Genomic DNA, 17,097 nt, shown 5'->3' with positions numbered 1-17,097 from the left:
ATGATTGATCAAAAGGCCCCTAGGAGACTGATTGGCTGCCGAGTGACCAGCGCATTATGTGATTGGACACAATGCCCTTGGAGATGGCGGCTGATTGGGCGGGAGGAGAACGATTTGTTGATTGGATGGGAATTTTAAGGGAATCTGGTCGGTGATTGGACGCAAACCCCTTAGAGACAGCGGTTGATTGGCCGCCAAATAATCGGGCACAAAAAATTGAAAATGGGAAAACAATAAAGTCGGAATTACGATTTAAATTGGAAGAATATCATGCCTGATCTGCAGCAAAGATACTTGTATCTGCAGTTCCTTCCTGTTGAAGAAGAACCCTGACCAGAATCAACTCCTAATCCATTCCCTCCACAGATGCCGCCTAGCCCGCTGAGTTCCTCCAGCACTCTGTGTTTTTTATTTAACTCTTGAAATTGAAGTTCGACATAAAGCTGGAGTAACTCAGTGGGACAAGCAGCGACTCTGGAGAGAAGACCCTTCTTCAGACTGAACTGAACTCTCGTCAGTGAGAGTACTTGTGATTGTCTGCAGTAGGGTCTCGACCCGAAACGCCACCCACTCCCCAGAGCCGCTGTATGTCCTGCTGAGCCACCACAGCCCCCCCCGTGTCCACCTTCAACTCCAGAGCCAAACAAAAATCACAGAGTGCTGGAGGAACTCAGTGGGCCAGGTGGCACCCACAGAGGGAGCGGGCCAGGAGCTGCCACGGGCCAGGGTTCCCCCACCCAACAGGAAGGAACCACAGATGCAGCCGTCCCCCGCAAAACGGTAAATGATTCCGGGAATGCCGAAGCAAGAGGGTGAGAGAGAGGGAGTGAGAGAGCGGGAGAGATCCAAAGGAAGGATTCAGATCCCAACTATGCCTCGCTGAGACATCGCCAGAAGTTTCAAACCTATGGCCCCCTCTAGTTCGAGCCATGTGGACCAAGATACCACGTTGTAAACAACCACGTTCGCTACTTTGACTGGGAGTTCGCGTTCCGCCACAGTCCCACCAGCGGTTTACAGCTGTTTGATATCCGCTTCCGGAAGGAGCGGGTGGTCTACGAGTTGAGCGTCCAGGAGGTGAACTCCGTTTACGGTAAAGAGACGCCAGGTCTGATGAGGGCCAAGTTCTTACACAGTCATTATGGAATTGGGAAAAGTTCCAATGAGCTGGTGAAAGACGGGGACTGCCCTTACAGGCACTTTCCTCCACACTCTCCATCTCATGGAGACTCGAAACCAAATATCCTATAGCGGAGCAAGATAGTCCACTCGACGAAAAAACCGTAGTAGGGCCATGGGTAATCTTCAGCACCATTTCCGTAACTGGCTTCCATCTCCGCTCTAGTATCTTCGCTTTGGTCATGGCTTCTTCATGCACAAATCATCTGTTTTTTCTCAGCTGCAAGTGATCATTTTGATATTCCTGTTTAGTCCTCCTTTTTAACTTTGATCATACAAAATGTTGCCATTTGGAAGAAGCTCTAGAAAATCCTGTACCCACTCAAGCTATCCCCCCCCCCCCCCCCCCCCCCCCCCCGCCCTTAGGAGGTGCGGGGCCCAATTGGGAACAATTTTGGTGAGCCCCAGGTTCCCAGCCAAGGTCTATAGAATCATAGATATACAAATAAAGTCTATTATAAACTTTATTTCTCTATGTTAGAATGGAAAGTAATCAAAATGTGCGCTTAAAAGGTGCCTGCGAGTTAATGGACAGCAAATGTGGTAGCTTTATTCAAGAGGGGCAGCAGAGAAAAATAGGTAATTACCGACCAATGAGTCTACCGTCAATGGTAGGGAGGTTATTGGAAAGAAATCTGAAACACAAAATTAATCTGAACTTGGAAGGACAAGGTTTGATAAGTGTGGTTTGATTTGTTGTTTGGAGATCTTGTCTGACTCAGTGAAGTTTTCAAGTCAAGCATGTGGACAATTTGAATTGGCAATGCGCAGAAGGCTGCAGACCAACGGCTGGTAAATAGATTAATTTAGATGGATACTTGATGGTCATTGTGATGTGATGCACCAAAGGGCCTGTTTCTCTGATGTGTGTCTCAGAGAACCAAGAGTTACAACAGTTGCAATATAATGCAAAACAATTGGAAGGTGATCCACTTTGGTGGCAGTAACATGAAGGCAGATTAATACAATGCCCTCCATAATGTTTGGGACTGACCCATCATTTATTTATTTGCCTCTGTACTCCGCAATTTGAGATTTGTAATAGAAAAAAATGCATGTGGTTAAAGTGCACACTGTCAGATTTTATTAAAGGGTATTTTTACACATTTTGGTTACAGCTGTGTTTACACATAGTCCCCCCATTTCAGGGCACCATAATGTTTGGGACACTTGGCTTCACAGGTGTTTGTAATTGCTCAGGTGTGTTTAATTGCCTCCTTAATGCAGGTATAAGAGAGCTCTCAGCATCTAGGCCTTCCTCCAAGGAAGGGCAGTGACGTGACTTTGTTGTGGGTCCCAGCACACATTGGTGTGCTAGGAAATGAAAAAGTGGATAAATTAGCAAAAGAGGCCGTTAAAAAAGAGAACATAGAGGTAAACCTACAATTATCCAAATCTGAAGGAAAACACATTGTGTGGAAGAAAATAAATCAGGAATGGCAACAATACTGGGAACAGGAGACAAAGGGGAGACACCTCTATTCGCTACAAAATAGAGTGGGCATTACAGCAAGAAGAGGGGGGAACAGGAGAGAACAGGTAGTATTAGCAAGATTGAGGATAGGACACACTCACCTGAACAGCACATTAAAAATGTTGGGAAAACACCCTACTGGGCTGTGTGAGGAATGCCATCAGCCGGAAACAGTTCAGCATGCTCTAGTTGCATGTAGAAGATATGAAACAGAAAGAAGAGTTTTGATCAGTGAAATGAAGAAAATTGGAATGACAGATATATCAGAAAAGAACATTCTAGAGTATGGAGGGGAAGGAAAAGGAGTAAAGGTGTTGTTTAATTTCTTGAGGGCCTCTGGCCTTATAAAAAGGATATAATGTAAAGACATGAGGACTGTGGAGTGAAGCCAGAAGGTGGCAGCAATGCAACATTGTGGATGCCGGCTGCCGTAAAACTCCAAAGAAGAAGAAGAAGAAGAAGGCCTTCCTCCAGTCTTTCCATCACTTTTGGAAACTTTTATTGCTGTTTATCAATAAAGTTGTGCCAATGAAAGTCAAGGAAGCCATTATGAGACTCAGAAAAAAGAATACAATACAATACAATACAATACAATACAATACAATACAATTTTATTTGTCATTTGAACCTCGTTGAGGTCCAAATGAAATGTTGTTTCTGCAGTCATACATACAAAAAGAAAAAGAACCAAGACACAACACAATTTACACAGACATCCATCACAGCGCATCTCCTCCTCGCTGTGATGGAAGGCAAAAAACGTATCTCTCCCCTGCACTCCCCTCTCCCCCCCCAATGTCAGAGTCAAAGCCCCCGGCGGGCGATGGTAATTGTCCCGCGGCCATTAAAGCCACGCCGGGTGATGCAAGACCACGCTCCGGGTCTTGTTGTTGGAGCCCCCGGCGGGCACTAGCAAAGTCCCGCAGCCATTCCAAGCCGCGCGGGGCGGTGATGTAAGGCCCCGCTCCAGGTAATCTTCAACCCCGCAACTCGGGCGGGAGAAGTCGCCGTTGCGGAAGCCCCGAAAAGCGGTCTCCCAGCAGGGACCCGCGGGCTCCCGGTGTTCCTGTCTGCCAGACCTGCGGTTGGAGCCTCCGAATCTCCGGGGGTCGGGTCACAGCAGCGCGCCACCACCGCTCCACCCGCTCCGGACTCGGCCAGCTTCGTAATGGTACGTAAGTCCGCAGCTCTGCGACTGGAGCCCCAGGTCGTTCCTGCTGGAGGCCGCTCCACGTTGCAGCCCCAATGACAATGGAGACTCGACAAAGAAAAGGTCGGGTCTCCCGTGCAGGGGAAAGATTTTAAAGAAATACAGAGGCTACATTGTAAGATGCACTGGTTAGCCACAAAAATAGGATGGCCAGGTTACAGTTTGCCAAGAAGTACTTAAAAGAGCAACCACAGTTCTGGTAAAAGGTCTTGTGGACAGATGAGACGAAGATTGACATATCAGAGTGGTGGCAAGAGCAAAGTATGGAGGTGAGACGGCATGGGTATTACGGCATGGGTATGTATGGCTGCTGAGCTCACTTATCTGTATTGATGATACAACTGGTGATGGTAGTTTTATCATCAGCATAATGAATTCTGAAGTGTATAGACACATCCTATCTGCTCAAGTTCAAACATGTGCCTCAAAACTCATTGGTCGGTGGTCCATTTTACAGCAAGACAATGATCCCAAACATACTGCTAAAGCAACAATGGAGTTTTTCAAAGCTAAAAAATTGTTAATTTTTGAGTGGCAAAGTCAATCACCCGATCTGAACCCAATTGAGCATGCCTTTTATATGCTGAAGAGAAAACTAAAGGCAAATAGCCCCCAAAACAAGCATAAGCTAAAGATGGCTGCAATACAGGCCTGGCAGAGCATCACCAGACACCCAGCAACTGCTGATGTCCATGAATCGCAGACTTCAAGCAGTCATTGCATGCAAAGGATATGCAACAAAATACTAAACATGTCTACTTTCATTTACATTACATTGCTGTGTCCCAAACATTATGGTCCCCTGAAATGTGGGGACTATGTATAAACACTGCTGTAATTTCTACATAGTGAAACCAAAATGTATAAAAATGGCCTTTATTAAAATCTGACAATGTGCACTTTAACCACATGTGATTTTTAAAAATATTATAAATCTCAAATTATGGAGTACAGAGGCAAATAACTAAATGATGAGTCTTTGTCCCAAACATTATGGAGGGCACTGCATCTGATTTGCAATTAATTGGGAAAGGGGGAGGTGCAACAAAACCTCAGTGTCCTTGGACACCAGTCACTGAAAGTAAGCCTGCAGGTCATTAAAAGTAAGCCAGATAAACTCTGAACTACCAACTGTCTTTGTTGCACTAGGGACAACGGGCTTTTGTTTTGCACTATTGTTTTTAATTTATTGCACTTTTTAAAATTTGTTTTGTTATATTATCTATTCCGTGCAGTGTTTGCAGACCTGTTATACTGTTGCAAGTACAAATTTAATTGTTTCGTTTCGGTACATATGACAATTAAGCTCTCTTGACTTGAGTATGCTGTTCAGAAAGCATGTTGTATACTGGCCTTCTAGTGAGTAATTAGGAGTAAATAAATTATGCTGTAATTCTTTTCAGGGCCTCTGAGATGACACCTTGAATATTGTGTGCAGGTTTGATCTCCTTATAAGGTCATAAGTTTATATGACACAGGAGTGGAATTAGGCCATTCAGCCCATCAAGCCTACCCCCATACAATCAAGGCTGATCTATCTTTCCCTCTCACTCCCATTCTCCTGCTCTCTGTAACCTTTGATATCAAGAACCCATCAATCTCCACTTTATAAATACAGACTTGCCTCCACATTTATCTGCAGCATTGAATTTCACAGATTACCTCCTTTATCGAAGGAAGGATGTTCTTGTTTCAAAGGGAATTCAGTGAAGATTCACTAGACTGATTTCAGGAATGATAGAGTCAATGATATTAATATTCACTCGAGCTTAGAAAACTTAGAGCTTTTAAAGCTACAAAATTTAACATGACCAGAGAGATGTGGGAAGGATGCCCTCGATGGTGGGAAGTCTGAGGCTAAGAGTTATAGTCTAAGGATATGCCGTAAGCTTTTCAAGACTGAGACAAGAAGAAATTTCTACTCTCAAAAAATAATAATTGTGTTCTGTTCCACAGAAATTTAAATTGTAGGGAGTCGACGACAAATTGGAATAACATAAAACTAATGTGATTGGGTGATTGATGGTTGGCATTGATTTGGTGGGCCGAAGGGCCTGTTTCCACACTGTGTCTCTAAACTAGGAAAGGATTAGTTTAATTTAGCATCACTGTTGGCATAGACACCTTTGCTGAAGAATGTTTTCCTGTGCTGTACCTACTGTACAGAAGATATAATTTGCACTAACTCATTCTATATCTAATCAAGCTGTGTTTAATCGTGATGGTTTTGCCAAAATTAGAGAAAAAAGTTTACTATAAAAAAACATTATTATGGTTTCAGCAATGGAGAGAGCAATTTGAATAGTTTGTGTGTTTTGTTGTAATAGGAATGATAACCTTTGAGAACCAGTTCATTCATTTATGTGGTGTTTCATTGTCTGCTTTATAGACAGATTTATCAGCTGTGTCAAGAAATCAGCAAAAGGGATGATAAAAAGAGCTTCTTCCAGAAGAGGTAAGGGAACAAAACTAATATGACAAAAGAAAATACTCAAAAACGTTGGGAAGTTTGAAATACTGAACAAATTAATAAGTATTTGAAAGGAATACAGGGTAGATTTCAGGCATACTGACTGAAGCATTAATCATTATGAGTCCCTCTTGATATGTCAACTTCTAGTTTGTGCTTTTAACTTACATTGTCAACTTCTGTCATTTTTTTGTCCATGCACTTTGAAATTATGATGCCTCTGACATTACACTGAAAAGTACAGAAGAATGTTAAGGGCATTGAACTACTAGCTTGATTTTCCGCTCCATACTTGAATTACATCTCTTCTGCTGGGCACAGTGTACAAGAAAAAAAAAGATTGATTAGGGTGGTGTCTATAGTAATCCTGATGAAGCTACACAACCTCCATTGCCAATGTCTTCATTTCTTATCTTTGATGGCAAAAGAGAAAACCATGAAATTACACAGGGTGTTAGATCCAGGTTCAGAAAGTGCAGGAACTAGATAATAATTGGAGCACACCACTTGCTCTACTGGTCTCACCGATCTATCCTGATCCTTGAGATGAGGTTGATAAGCAAGCAGGATCCCATCCCAAAATAGCAACCTGTGTCTATATTCACGTCAGAGTTCTTGCCATATGCAAGATCCTCCTGAAGCGGTCTGAAGCACAGTTTATTTAGTCATAGTCAGAGGACATCTCAAGCAAACACTCATCCACTTGCCATTTCCCAAGACTAAATCAAGCATTGCCCTCTCTCATGTAGGGGTCCTCTACATATTGCTGGAGGAAACTTTCCTGAACACCTTTAAGAAAATGCACCCGTCTAAACCTTTCACCTTATGAGCTCTTATTTTCCCCGCTTGGTCCTGAGGTCATCCAGCTACTGCTCCAGTTCCTTAATGCGGTCTTTAAGGAGCTGCACCTGCACACACTTCCCACTGGTGTGGTCATCAGAGTTACCAGCGGTTTCCCTGACTTCCCACATCCAGCAAGAGGAACACCGCAACGCCTTCCCTGCCATCATCACTGTAGCTAAATCAATCGTCTCACGAGCAGAATGAATCTTATCCGCCTCTGTGATAGCCTCCTTGCCTCAATATATACTCAAGGTTGGAATACAAAACAATATAAAGGCATAGAGTCATAAAGCCATTCAGCACAGCAATGGGCCTATTGGTCCAACTCCTCTGTGCCAACCCTGATGCCTAGCTACGTTGATCCCATTTGCCTGAATTAGGGTCATATCTCTCTCCTCCTTTATAACATTGTAATTGCATTTGCCTCCTCCACCTCCCTTGGGAGCTCATTCCAGATATTCAGATATCCAGATATGTGTAAACTTTTCTCTTAAGTTCTTCTTTAAATTTCTCTCGTCTTGCCTTAAATCTCTAGTTTTAGATTCCCTTACTCTAGGGAAGAAAAGACTATCTACCCTATCAATGCCATGCAGTGACACAACAGCACAACTAGTAGAGCTACTGCTCACAGCGCCAGAGACCTGGGCTCGGTCCTGTCCTCGGATGCTGACTGTGCAGAGTTTGCACGTTCTCCCTGTGACTGTGTGAGTTTCCTCCAGGAGCTCCCATTTTCTCCCACATCCTAAAGATGTGCGGGTTGTAGATTAATTGGCCTCTCCAAATTGCCTTTAGTGTGCAAGAAGTGGATGTGAACTTGGGATAACATAGAACTTATGTGAAAGGGTGACTGATGGTCTGTGTGGACTTGGTGAGCTGAAGGCCCTGTTTACATGCTAATTCATAATTTTGTGAATTTTTGTAAGGGCACCACTTAACCGCCCAGGTTTCATTGAGAACAAATACAGCCTATTCAATTCTCCCTTAATTCTCGGCTCCATCTTGAGGAATCTCACACTAACCTCACTGCTGATATCTTTCGCGGTCCTGTTAGTATTTCTGAAACATCCCATCCCCTCCTGCCTTCCTGACAAATGCCCTAGCTTGTGAGTGGCAAAATACAAAAAGCTGGAAGAACGGGGGCTCTGGAGGGAAATTAATAGATGTTACTGGTCTGGACCCTTCTTCAGACTAATTCGAGATGTTGGGTGGTGGGGGGGAATGCTGGAAAAGCGAGGTATGGGTGGGGAAAGTGATATGTGGATACTGGTGAAGGGGGTTTGCTTTGCAGATGGGTGGAGTAAGTTCTAGTTCAAAGTTCTAGGCTCTAGGTGAAAAGGAAAGGTGTCAGATAAGAAAAAAAGGTGATGAGTGAAATGTAAAGATAAAGGGAAAGATACTGTATGTGTGGAAGGGTGCAAGGGGAAGGTAAAAGTGGGGATAAAAGGGTTATATGTGACGGGGATAGGAAATTAGTTTACAGATGAGGGGAACAGAGCAGGGTGACTAGGATGGTAAGAGATGTCCACTCACTGGTGTGGACATGGGGGCTTATTACTTGAAAATTGTTAATTAAATATTCATACTGTTGTGTTGTCAACTGCCCAAGCAAAACATGAGGAGCTGTTTTTCCAGTGTGCTTTTGGTCTCAATCTGGCAAAGGAGGATGCCAAGGTCAGAAAAGTCAGTATGGGAATGGGAAGTGGAGTTAAAATGGTTAGCAATCGAGAGCTCTAGCAAGCCTTGGCATACAGGGAGCAAGTGTTTGGCAATTGTTGCGACTGGCACCTGTCTCAGTTTAATCTTGTATCTAATCATTGCCACCTTCCCTCCCATATCTTGACTATATTATAAATCCAAACCTTCCACTCACCACCATCTATGATGCCCCATCTCCTGGGCCTCAACTCAACTTGTTCTATCTACCCTTAAAGAAACGTGGCTTGATCTAGTATCCAATGATACACATCCTAGCCCTCCTCAACAGCCAGTGATGGATAATACCCGATCCCACAATGTTACTGAACATCATCTTGCTCCTCCCTACACAAACCTTCCCAATTCCACCTCTAGTCTTTCCTTTCCCTCCATCCTGGCTGTGATGCATAACCTGGCCGAGTATCTCCATGAACACAAATAGACATGGAGATAGATAGCCCATTGGACATGCCGACAGGCTCAGTCCTATCATGTGCCTCTTCACAATACAATTTTGAAACCAGTGTTATGCAAAAAATTGCCACAGGTTTCCCAGGCATGACTTTAACATTCCACTTCTCGCATATAAGAATGTCTAGTTTGTGGTTGTTTTGCATGAATGCAGAAGTGGTTACACAGATTGACCTATATTACATGCAGTGGAATTTGCAAAAGTGTTGAGTCAGCAGATCTGACACATTTCTGGAGTCACACTCTCACCTCTGAGTAAGAAGGCCAAGGGTTGAATGCAGGTACAGCAGGCAGTGAAGAAAGCAAATGACATGTTGGACTTCAAAACAAGAGGAGTTGAGTATAGGAGCAAAGAGGTCCTTCTGCAGTTGTACAGGGCCCTAATGAGACCACACCTGGAGTATTGTGTGCAGTTTTGGTCCCCTAATTTGAGGAAGGACATCCTTGCTTTGAGGGAGTACAGTGTAGGCTTACAAGGTTAATGAAGGGACTGTCATATGCTGAGAGAATGGAGCGGCTGGGCTTGTATACTCTGGAATTTAGGATGGATGAGAGGGGATCTTATTGAAACATATAAGATTATTAAGGGTTTGGAAATGCTAGAGGCAGGAAACGTGTTCCCGATGTTGGGGGAGTCCAGAACAAAGAGGCACAGTTTAAGAATAAGGGGTAAGCCTTTTAGAACGCAGATGAGGAAATGCTTTTTCACCTAGAGAGTTGTGAGTGTGGAATTCTCTGCTTCAGAGGGCGGTGGGGGCCTGTTCTCTGGATACTTTCAAGAGAGAACTAGATAGGGCTCTTAAAGATGGCAGAGTCAGGGGATATGGGGAGAAGGCAGGAACGGGGTACTGATTGGGGATGATCAGCCATGATCACATAAAATGGCGGTGCTGGCTCGAAGGGCCGAATGGCCTGCTCTTGCACCCATTGTCTCTATTGTACTCCTTAAGCATATAGTCCAGCCAACAAAGTGAGACAGTGCTTTTACATCCGAGCTAAGGTTTATAATGAGACATCACACTCTAAACTTATTTTTCTTACTTAAGGAAGTGTGTAGGATCTGCAATATTGAAATTATATATTTTCTCTTTTTATATAGATGGTCAGGCCAAAGGAAGTGCACTTTTGGAGTTTGGGAATGATAACAAACTTGCAAAGAGTTAGCTGGAAAGACAATCTGGTAGGATGTAGAACGAATGGTGAAATGAGCATAGTTGTAGCATCTACAATTTAATATAGCTAAGAGGATGTTTAACCATCAGAGAAATGTGAGGTGTTGCATTTTGGGAAGTCTAACATGGGCAGGACCTACACAGTGAATGGTAGGACTCTGGAGAGTGTTGTAGAGCAGAAGAATCTAGGAATGCAGTTGCATGGTTCCTTGAAGGTGGAGTCGCAGGTAGATAGCATGGTCAAAAAGGCTTTAGGCACTTTGGCCTTCATCGGCTAGAGTATTGAGTATAGAAGTTGGGAGGTCATGTTGCAGTTGTATAAGGTGTTGGTGAGGCCGCATTTAGAGTATTGTGTTCAGTTCTGGGCACCGTGTTATAGGAAAGATGTTGTCAGGCTGGAAAGGATACAGAGAAGATTTACGAGGATCTTGCCAGGATTAGAGGGCCTGAGCTATAGGGAGAGGTTGTGTCGGCTGGTATTCTATTCCTTGGAGCACAGGAGGATGAGGGGTGATCTTATACAGGTGTATAAGATCATGCGAGGAATAGATTTGATAGATGCACAGCGTCTCTTGCCCAGAGGAGGTGAATCGAGGACAAGAAGACATAGGTTTAAGGTGAAGGGGAAAAGATTTAATAGTAATCTGAGTAAGTTTTTCACACAAAGGGTGGTGGGTGTATGGAACAAGCTGCCAGAGGAGGTAGTTGAGGCAGGGACTATCCCAACATTTAAGAAACAATTACACAGGTACATGGGTAGGACAGGTTTGGAGGGATAAGGTCCAAATGCAGGCAGGTGGGACTAGCGACCCCAAATTTCACTGTACCAATTGGTGACAATAATGTCTCTTGAATCTTGAATCCCTTGTAGCGGGGACATGTTGGCCAGTGGGGGCAAGTTGGGGCGAAGGGCCTGTTTCCACGTTGTATCACTCTATGACTCTACCGCGCAAAAAAATGTCAAAGCCTTGGAAAGGGTAAGAAAGTGATTCATCCAGAAAACATTAGGGATGCTGTGTAGGGATAGACTTGGCCTTGTAATTACACAACATGTCTAAATGAAAAGCTCAGTAAATAATCAACCAATTTGCCCCACCAGCAAATTTGACCATCACTCCCAGTGCCCCTGGTATCAGTGTCTTCATAATGTAAACTTTTTTTGTGTTTAGGAATCAGAGTGCTATAATCCAGGAATCGTCAGGTAAGATATTATAAAGGAGTGTAATCTCTTCTATTATCCATTTTGATAACCTTTATTGAATTTAATATTTAATAATAGTTGAAATGTATACATTGTTTTACATGCTATTAACACGAGCCAAATGCTTTCCATCTATCCACTAATACTGAAATATATTCTCTAAATTGGACATTACACCTTTTCACTACAGTATATGTGTTCTACATAAAATGCTAATACCATATTGAAACTTGCAAAATAAATTGTGAAATAGGCACTTTCTATATTATTTTGTTACTGTGGGTCTCCCCCCTCACCCCCCACCCACCTCCCCTAAATACTCACTAATAAGTAGGGAATATTTAAGCTGTTTATGATTATTTTCATGTAAAAACTAGATTCCAGGAGATTGGTCACCATATAATTCATTCTTCACAGCTTGCAATGTGATGTACTGTAGATTTTGTATGAAGGCTATATATAAGTGAGAATCTTTTCATCAATTTCTATCATTAAACAGTTAAAACTAGGTGCACATGCTGATAACACCAACATCTGTGCAAAATAGAATTGAATGAAACCACATGAGGGCAAATTGCAACAGGAAGTGGCTAATCCAATTTGATTGCAAACAATTCAAAACAAGCACAAAATGCATAAAAACGGGTGCAAATAAGTCTATTCTCTACGCAATAGCAGGCTACGTAACACAGGCAAAAGCAACAACCATTTTCTACATAGTAAAGTCCAGAGCAATGAGATAATTACTAAAGGATCTGGTTTTTGAATATTAGCTGATAATTGCTTCTGGTTGAGGAATGGATAACACAGCGATGAAGAGTGCAAGCTATGAAATGTGCAGGACTGCTCAGCTATAAATCAATAAATTCTCCATCATTGCCATTCCACTTTCGAACAACAAATTGGGTGAATGGCCAGTTAGGCAGATGGTGGCTGTTGATGGGGAATCAAAAATGTATATGAAGAAGGAGGTCAGAAAAGAGAAAGCAGTTCAGACTATATTATTTTCCAGCCTTGTAGGTTTCTGCATTTCAATGCTCATCCAGGTTTTTTAATGCAGGATGAGTGTTTCTATCTCAATCACAGTTCCGACAGGGACATCTGGATGCTCCATGACTATTCATTAGAGAAAGCCTAATCTCAATAGACAATAGGAGTAGGCCATTCGGCCCTTCGAGCCAGCACCATCATTCAATGTGATCATGGCCGATCATCCCCAATCAGTACCCCGTTCCTGCCTTCTTATCCCCCGACTCCGCTATCTTTAAGAGCCCTCTCTCTTGAAAGTATCCAGAGAACCGGCCTCCACCACTCTCTGAGGCAGAGAATTCCACAGACTCACAACTCTCTGTGAGAAAAAGTGTTTCCTCGTCTCCGTTCTAAATGACTTCCCCCTTATTCTTAAACAGTGGCCCCTGGTTCTGGACTCTCCCAACATCGGGAACATGTTTCCTGCCTCTAGCGTGTCCAAACCCTTAATAATCATATGTTTCAATAAGATGCCCTCTCATCCTTCTAAACTCCAGAGTATACAAGCCCAGCCACTCCATTCTCTCAGCATATGACAGTCCCTTCATCCCGGGAATTAACATTGTAAACCTACGCTGTACTTCATCAAATTCGGTCCTTCCTCAAATTAGGGGACCAAAACTGCACACAATATTCCAGGTGTGGTCTCACTAGGGCCCTATACAACTGCAGAACGATCTCTTTGCTCCTATACTCAACTTTTCTTTTTATAAAGGCCAACATGGCATTCGCTTTCTTCACTGCGTGCTGTACCTGCATGCTTACTTTCATTGACTGATGAACAAGGACCCCCAGATACCATTGTAGTTCCCATTTTCCCATTTAGATAGTAATCTGTTTTCCTGTTTTTGCTACCAAAGTGGATAACTTCATATTTATCCACAGTGAACTGCATCTGCCATGCATCTGCCCACTCACTCAACCTGTCCAATCACCCTGCATTCTCATAGCATCCTCCTCACAGTTCACACTGCCACCCAGCTGTGTGTCATCTGCAAATTTGCTAATGTTACTTTGAATCACTTCATCTAAATTATTGATGTATAATGTAAATAGCTGCGGTCCCAGCACCGCGCCTTGTGGTCACTAGTCACTGTCTGCCATTCTGAAAGGGACCCGTTAATACCTACTCTTTATTTCCTGTCTGCCAACCAATTTTCTATCCATGTCAGCACTCTACCCCCAATTCCATGTGCCTAATTTTGCCCACTAATCTCCTATGTGGGACTTTATCAAATGCTTTCTGAGTCCAGGTACACTGCATCCACTGGCTCTCCCTTGTCCATTTTCCTAGTTACATCCTCAAAAAATTCCAGAAGATTAGTCAAGCATGATTTCCCTTTTGTAAATCCCTGCTGACTTGGACCGATCCTGTTACTGCTATCCAAATGTGCTGCTATTTCATCTTTTATAATTGACTCCAGCATCTTCTCCACCACTGATCTCAGGCTAACTGGTCTATAATTCCCTGTTTTCTCTCTCCCGCCTTTCTTAAAAAGTGGGATAACATTAGCTACCCTACAATCCACAGGAACTGATCCTGAATCTATAGAACATTGGAAAATTATCACCAATACATCCACGATTTCTTGAGCCACTTCCTTAAGTACCCTGGGATGCAGGCCATCAGGCCCTGGGGATTTATCAGCCTTCAGTTCCATCAGTCTATCCAGCACCATTTCCTGCCAAATGTGGATTTCCTTCAGTTCCTACGTCATCCCAGATCCTCTGGCCACTAGTACAGGAAAATTGTTTGTGTCCTCCTTAGTGAAGATGGATCCAAAGTACCTGTTCAACTCATCTGCCATTTCCTTGTTCCTCATAATAAATTCACCTTTTTCAGTCTTCAAGGATCTCAAATTCATATTGAATTAATCTCTTGGCCACTGATTAGCTCCTCAATTAACTGCTGTTATTATTGGATGAAAACAAACTGTTGTCAATGTATACAATCTTAGGAATGGGCTGAGTTATTAACTAACTTCAATGGAATCTGACTGCATTTAACACATACAAGAGTATGTCCTATGTCCTTGTGTTTCATGGTACCTTCAATGACATCAAGATTGGAGAAAGATTTAAAGGGGACCTGAGAGATAACTTTATTTAACAAACTGTATGTATGTGGGTATGTGAAACACACTGCCTACGGAAGTGGTAGAGGCAGGTACAATTATATGTTGGAAGAGAGGACAGGCAGGTAATAGGCCACACGGGTGAGGAGGGTTATTTGAAAGGCAGATGGTTGCACACAGGCCAGAGAATGAAAATACAGTAGGTGTGAGACAAAGGGATAGAAGAGTTATGAATTGTGAAACTAGAGGAAGGAATGTACGTGGAAGTGGAGGGGAAAGGGAGAAATAGATGCGAGACAAGGTGGGGCATAGAGGCGGGGGTATATGGGGGACGAAGAGAGAGGGGGGGGGGGGGCGGGGGTATGTAGTTACCTAAAATTGGAAAATTCAATGTTCATACCATTGGATTGTAAGCTATCCAAGTAAAATATGAGGTGTTTCTCCAGTTTGCATGTGGCCTCACAATGGAGGAGGCCCAGGACAGAAAGGTCAGTCGGAGAATGGGAAGAGGAGTTAAAATTAATAGTGACTGGGAGATCCTGCATGTTTTGGCTGACCGAACGCATGTTCAGCAAAACGATTGCCAAGTCAATGATTGGTCTCATCAATGTACAGGAGGCCACATCGGGTACACTGGTTAAAATGGCCTAAAGGGACTTTCGCTCTAAGCTGGAGGATGAGGCGGTTGTCCGGCAAATGTGGCAGGACTTGAATGCCATCACTTCCTACAAAGCAAAATCAGGGGGCAGCTCAATTAAGTCAGTTTTACTGTGTTGAAAGCACTATGTACTAGAAATGCCATCCCAAGGCTGTAATCTTGTTTCAGCTGAGATGTCATGTTGCATGTTTGTTTATTTTACTCTGTTTTATAGATCCCAAACGAAATGAAGACCTTGGATGGGATTCAGATGAATTTGTAAGTCATCTTAAATACCTTTTTATAATAAGATTAACTGAAAATAGCAGCTGAAATATTTTCATTGATGTTCCTTGTAGTCTTTTGATGTTAAACCTAAGTGATGTGCTTTAGACAGAGGATGATGATGATGACTATGAGGATCCAGACCAAGGACATGAATCTGCGGATGATGATGGAGATTATGAATCCCCAAATGAAGAAGTGGAAGGGCACAACAGTGACAATGATTATGAACCGCCACCTTCAAATAATGAAGAAGCCCATCAGTCCAAAATATTTGCAGCAAAACCCATCTCCAATGATTCCGATTATGCAGGTAACATTCTAAAATCAGCACTTGGCTTCAAGTTAGCATAACTGTGTGTCATAAATAGCAGAGAATTGAAGTCTCAGTGAGATTACAGGATCAGAAGATTTATCATGACACTTGATCTGTACAAAATTGAAGAAAGTTAGGCGAAAGCTTTTCAAAGAAATAAAGAAAGACAGGAACTGTACTAGTCCATGTAGTCCTTAAAGCCTGTTCTGTCATTCTGTCATTGTGTGGAACTGGTAAACTGACTAGGATGGAGGAAGGGGATAAGCGGGAGGGGAGGGGAGTAAGTAGAAGTTACTTAATATTAAATAATTGAATGTTCATACCACAGGGTTGTAAGCTACCCAAGCAAAATATACAGTGCCCTCCATAATGTTTGGGACAAAGACCCATCATTTATTTATTTGCCTCTGTACTCCACAATTTGAGATTTGTTATAGAAAAAATCACATGTGGTTAAAGTGCACATTGTCAGATTTTATTAAAGGCCATGTTTATACATTTTGGTTTTACCATGTAGAAATTACAGCTGTGTTTATACATTGAAATGCCCCCATTTCAGGGCACCATAATGCCTGGGATACATGGGTTCACAGGTATTTGTAATTGCTCAGGTGTGTTTAATTGCCTCCTTAATGCAAGTATTAGAGAGCTAGTCTTACCTCCAGTCTTTCCATCGCCTTTGGAAGCTTTTATTGCTGTTTATCAACATGAGGACCAAAGTTGTGTCAATGAAAGTCAAATAAGCCATTATGAGACTGAGAAACAAGAATAAAACTGTTAGAGACATCAGCCAAACATTAGCCTTGCCAAAATCAACTGTTTGGAACATCATTAAGAAGAAAGAGAGCACTGATGAGCTTACTAATTGCTAAGGGACTGGCAGGCCAAGAAAGTCATCCACAGCTGATGACAGAAGAATTCTCTCTATAATAAAGAAACATCCCGAAACACCTGTCCAACACCTGTAATGCCCCTGTCCCACTTATGCCCCTGTCCCACTTAGGAAACCTGAACGGAAACCTCTGGAGACTTTCCGCCCC

The 17,097-nt window shown here is 42.9% G+C and overlaps 1 protein-coding gene across 2 annotated transcripts in view; it reads left to right on the top strand.

The window, feature by feature from the left end:
- lcp2 (lymphocyte cytosolic protein 2) overlaps window positions 1-17,097 on the top strand; it is a 168,338-nt gene that overhangs the window by 63,054 nt on the left and 88,187 nt on the right. For both annotated transcript variants that reach the window (XM_033030013.1, XM_033030012.1), the window contains exons 4-7: window positions 6,253-6,318; window positions 11,684-11,715; window positions 15,692-15,735; window positions 15,850-16,054. In XM_033030013.1, coding sequence (XP_032885904.1) covers window positions 6,253-6,318; window positions 11,684-11,715; window positions 15,692-15,735; window positions 15,850-16,054 — 347 coding nt within the window. The remainder of the gene's footprint in view (window positions 1-6,252; window positions 6,319-11,683; window positions 11,716-15,691; window positions 15,736-15,849; window positions 16,055-17,097) is intronic.

The sequence above is a fragment of the Amblyraja radiata genome, chromosome 11 (genome assembly GCF_010909765.2).
Source record: "Amblyraja radiata isolate CabotCenter1 chromosome 11, sAmbRad1.1.pri, whole genome shotgun sequence".
Lineage (NCBI taxonomy): Eukaryota > Metazoa > Chordata > Chondrichthyes > Rajiformes > Rajidae > Amblyraja > Amblyraja radiata.
Note: the sequence above shows the minus strand (reverse complement) of the source record. Positions and strands in the feature narration are given on the sequence as shown.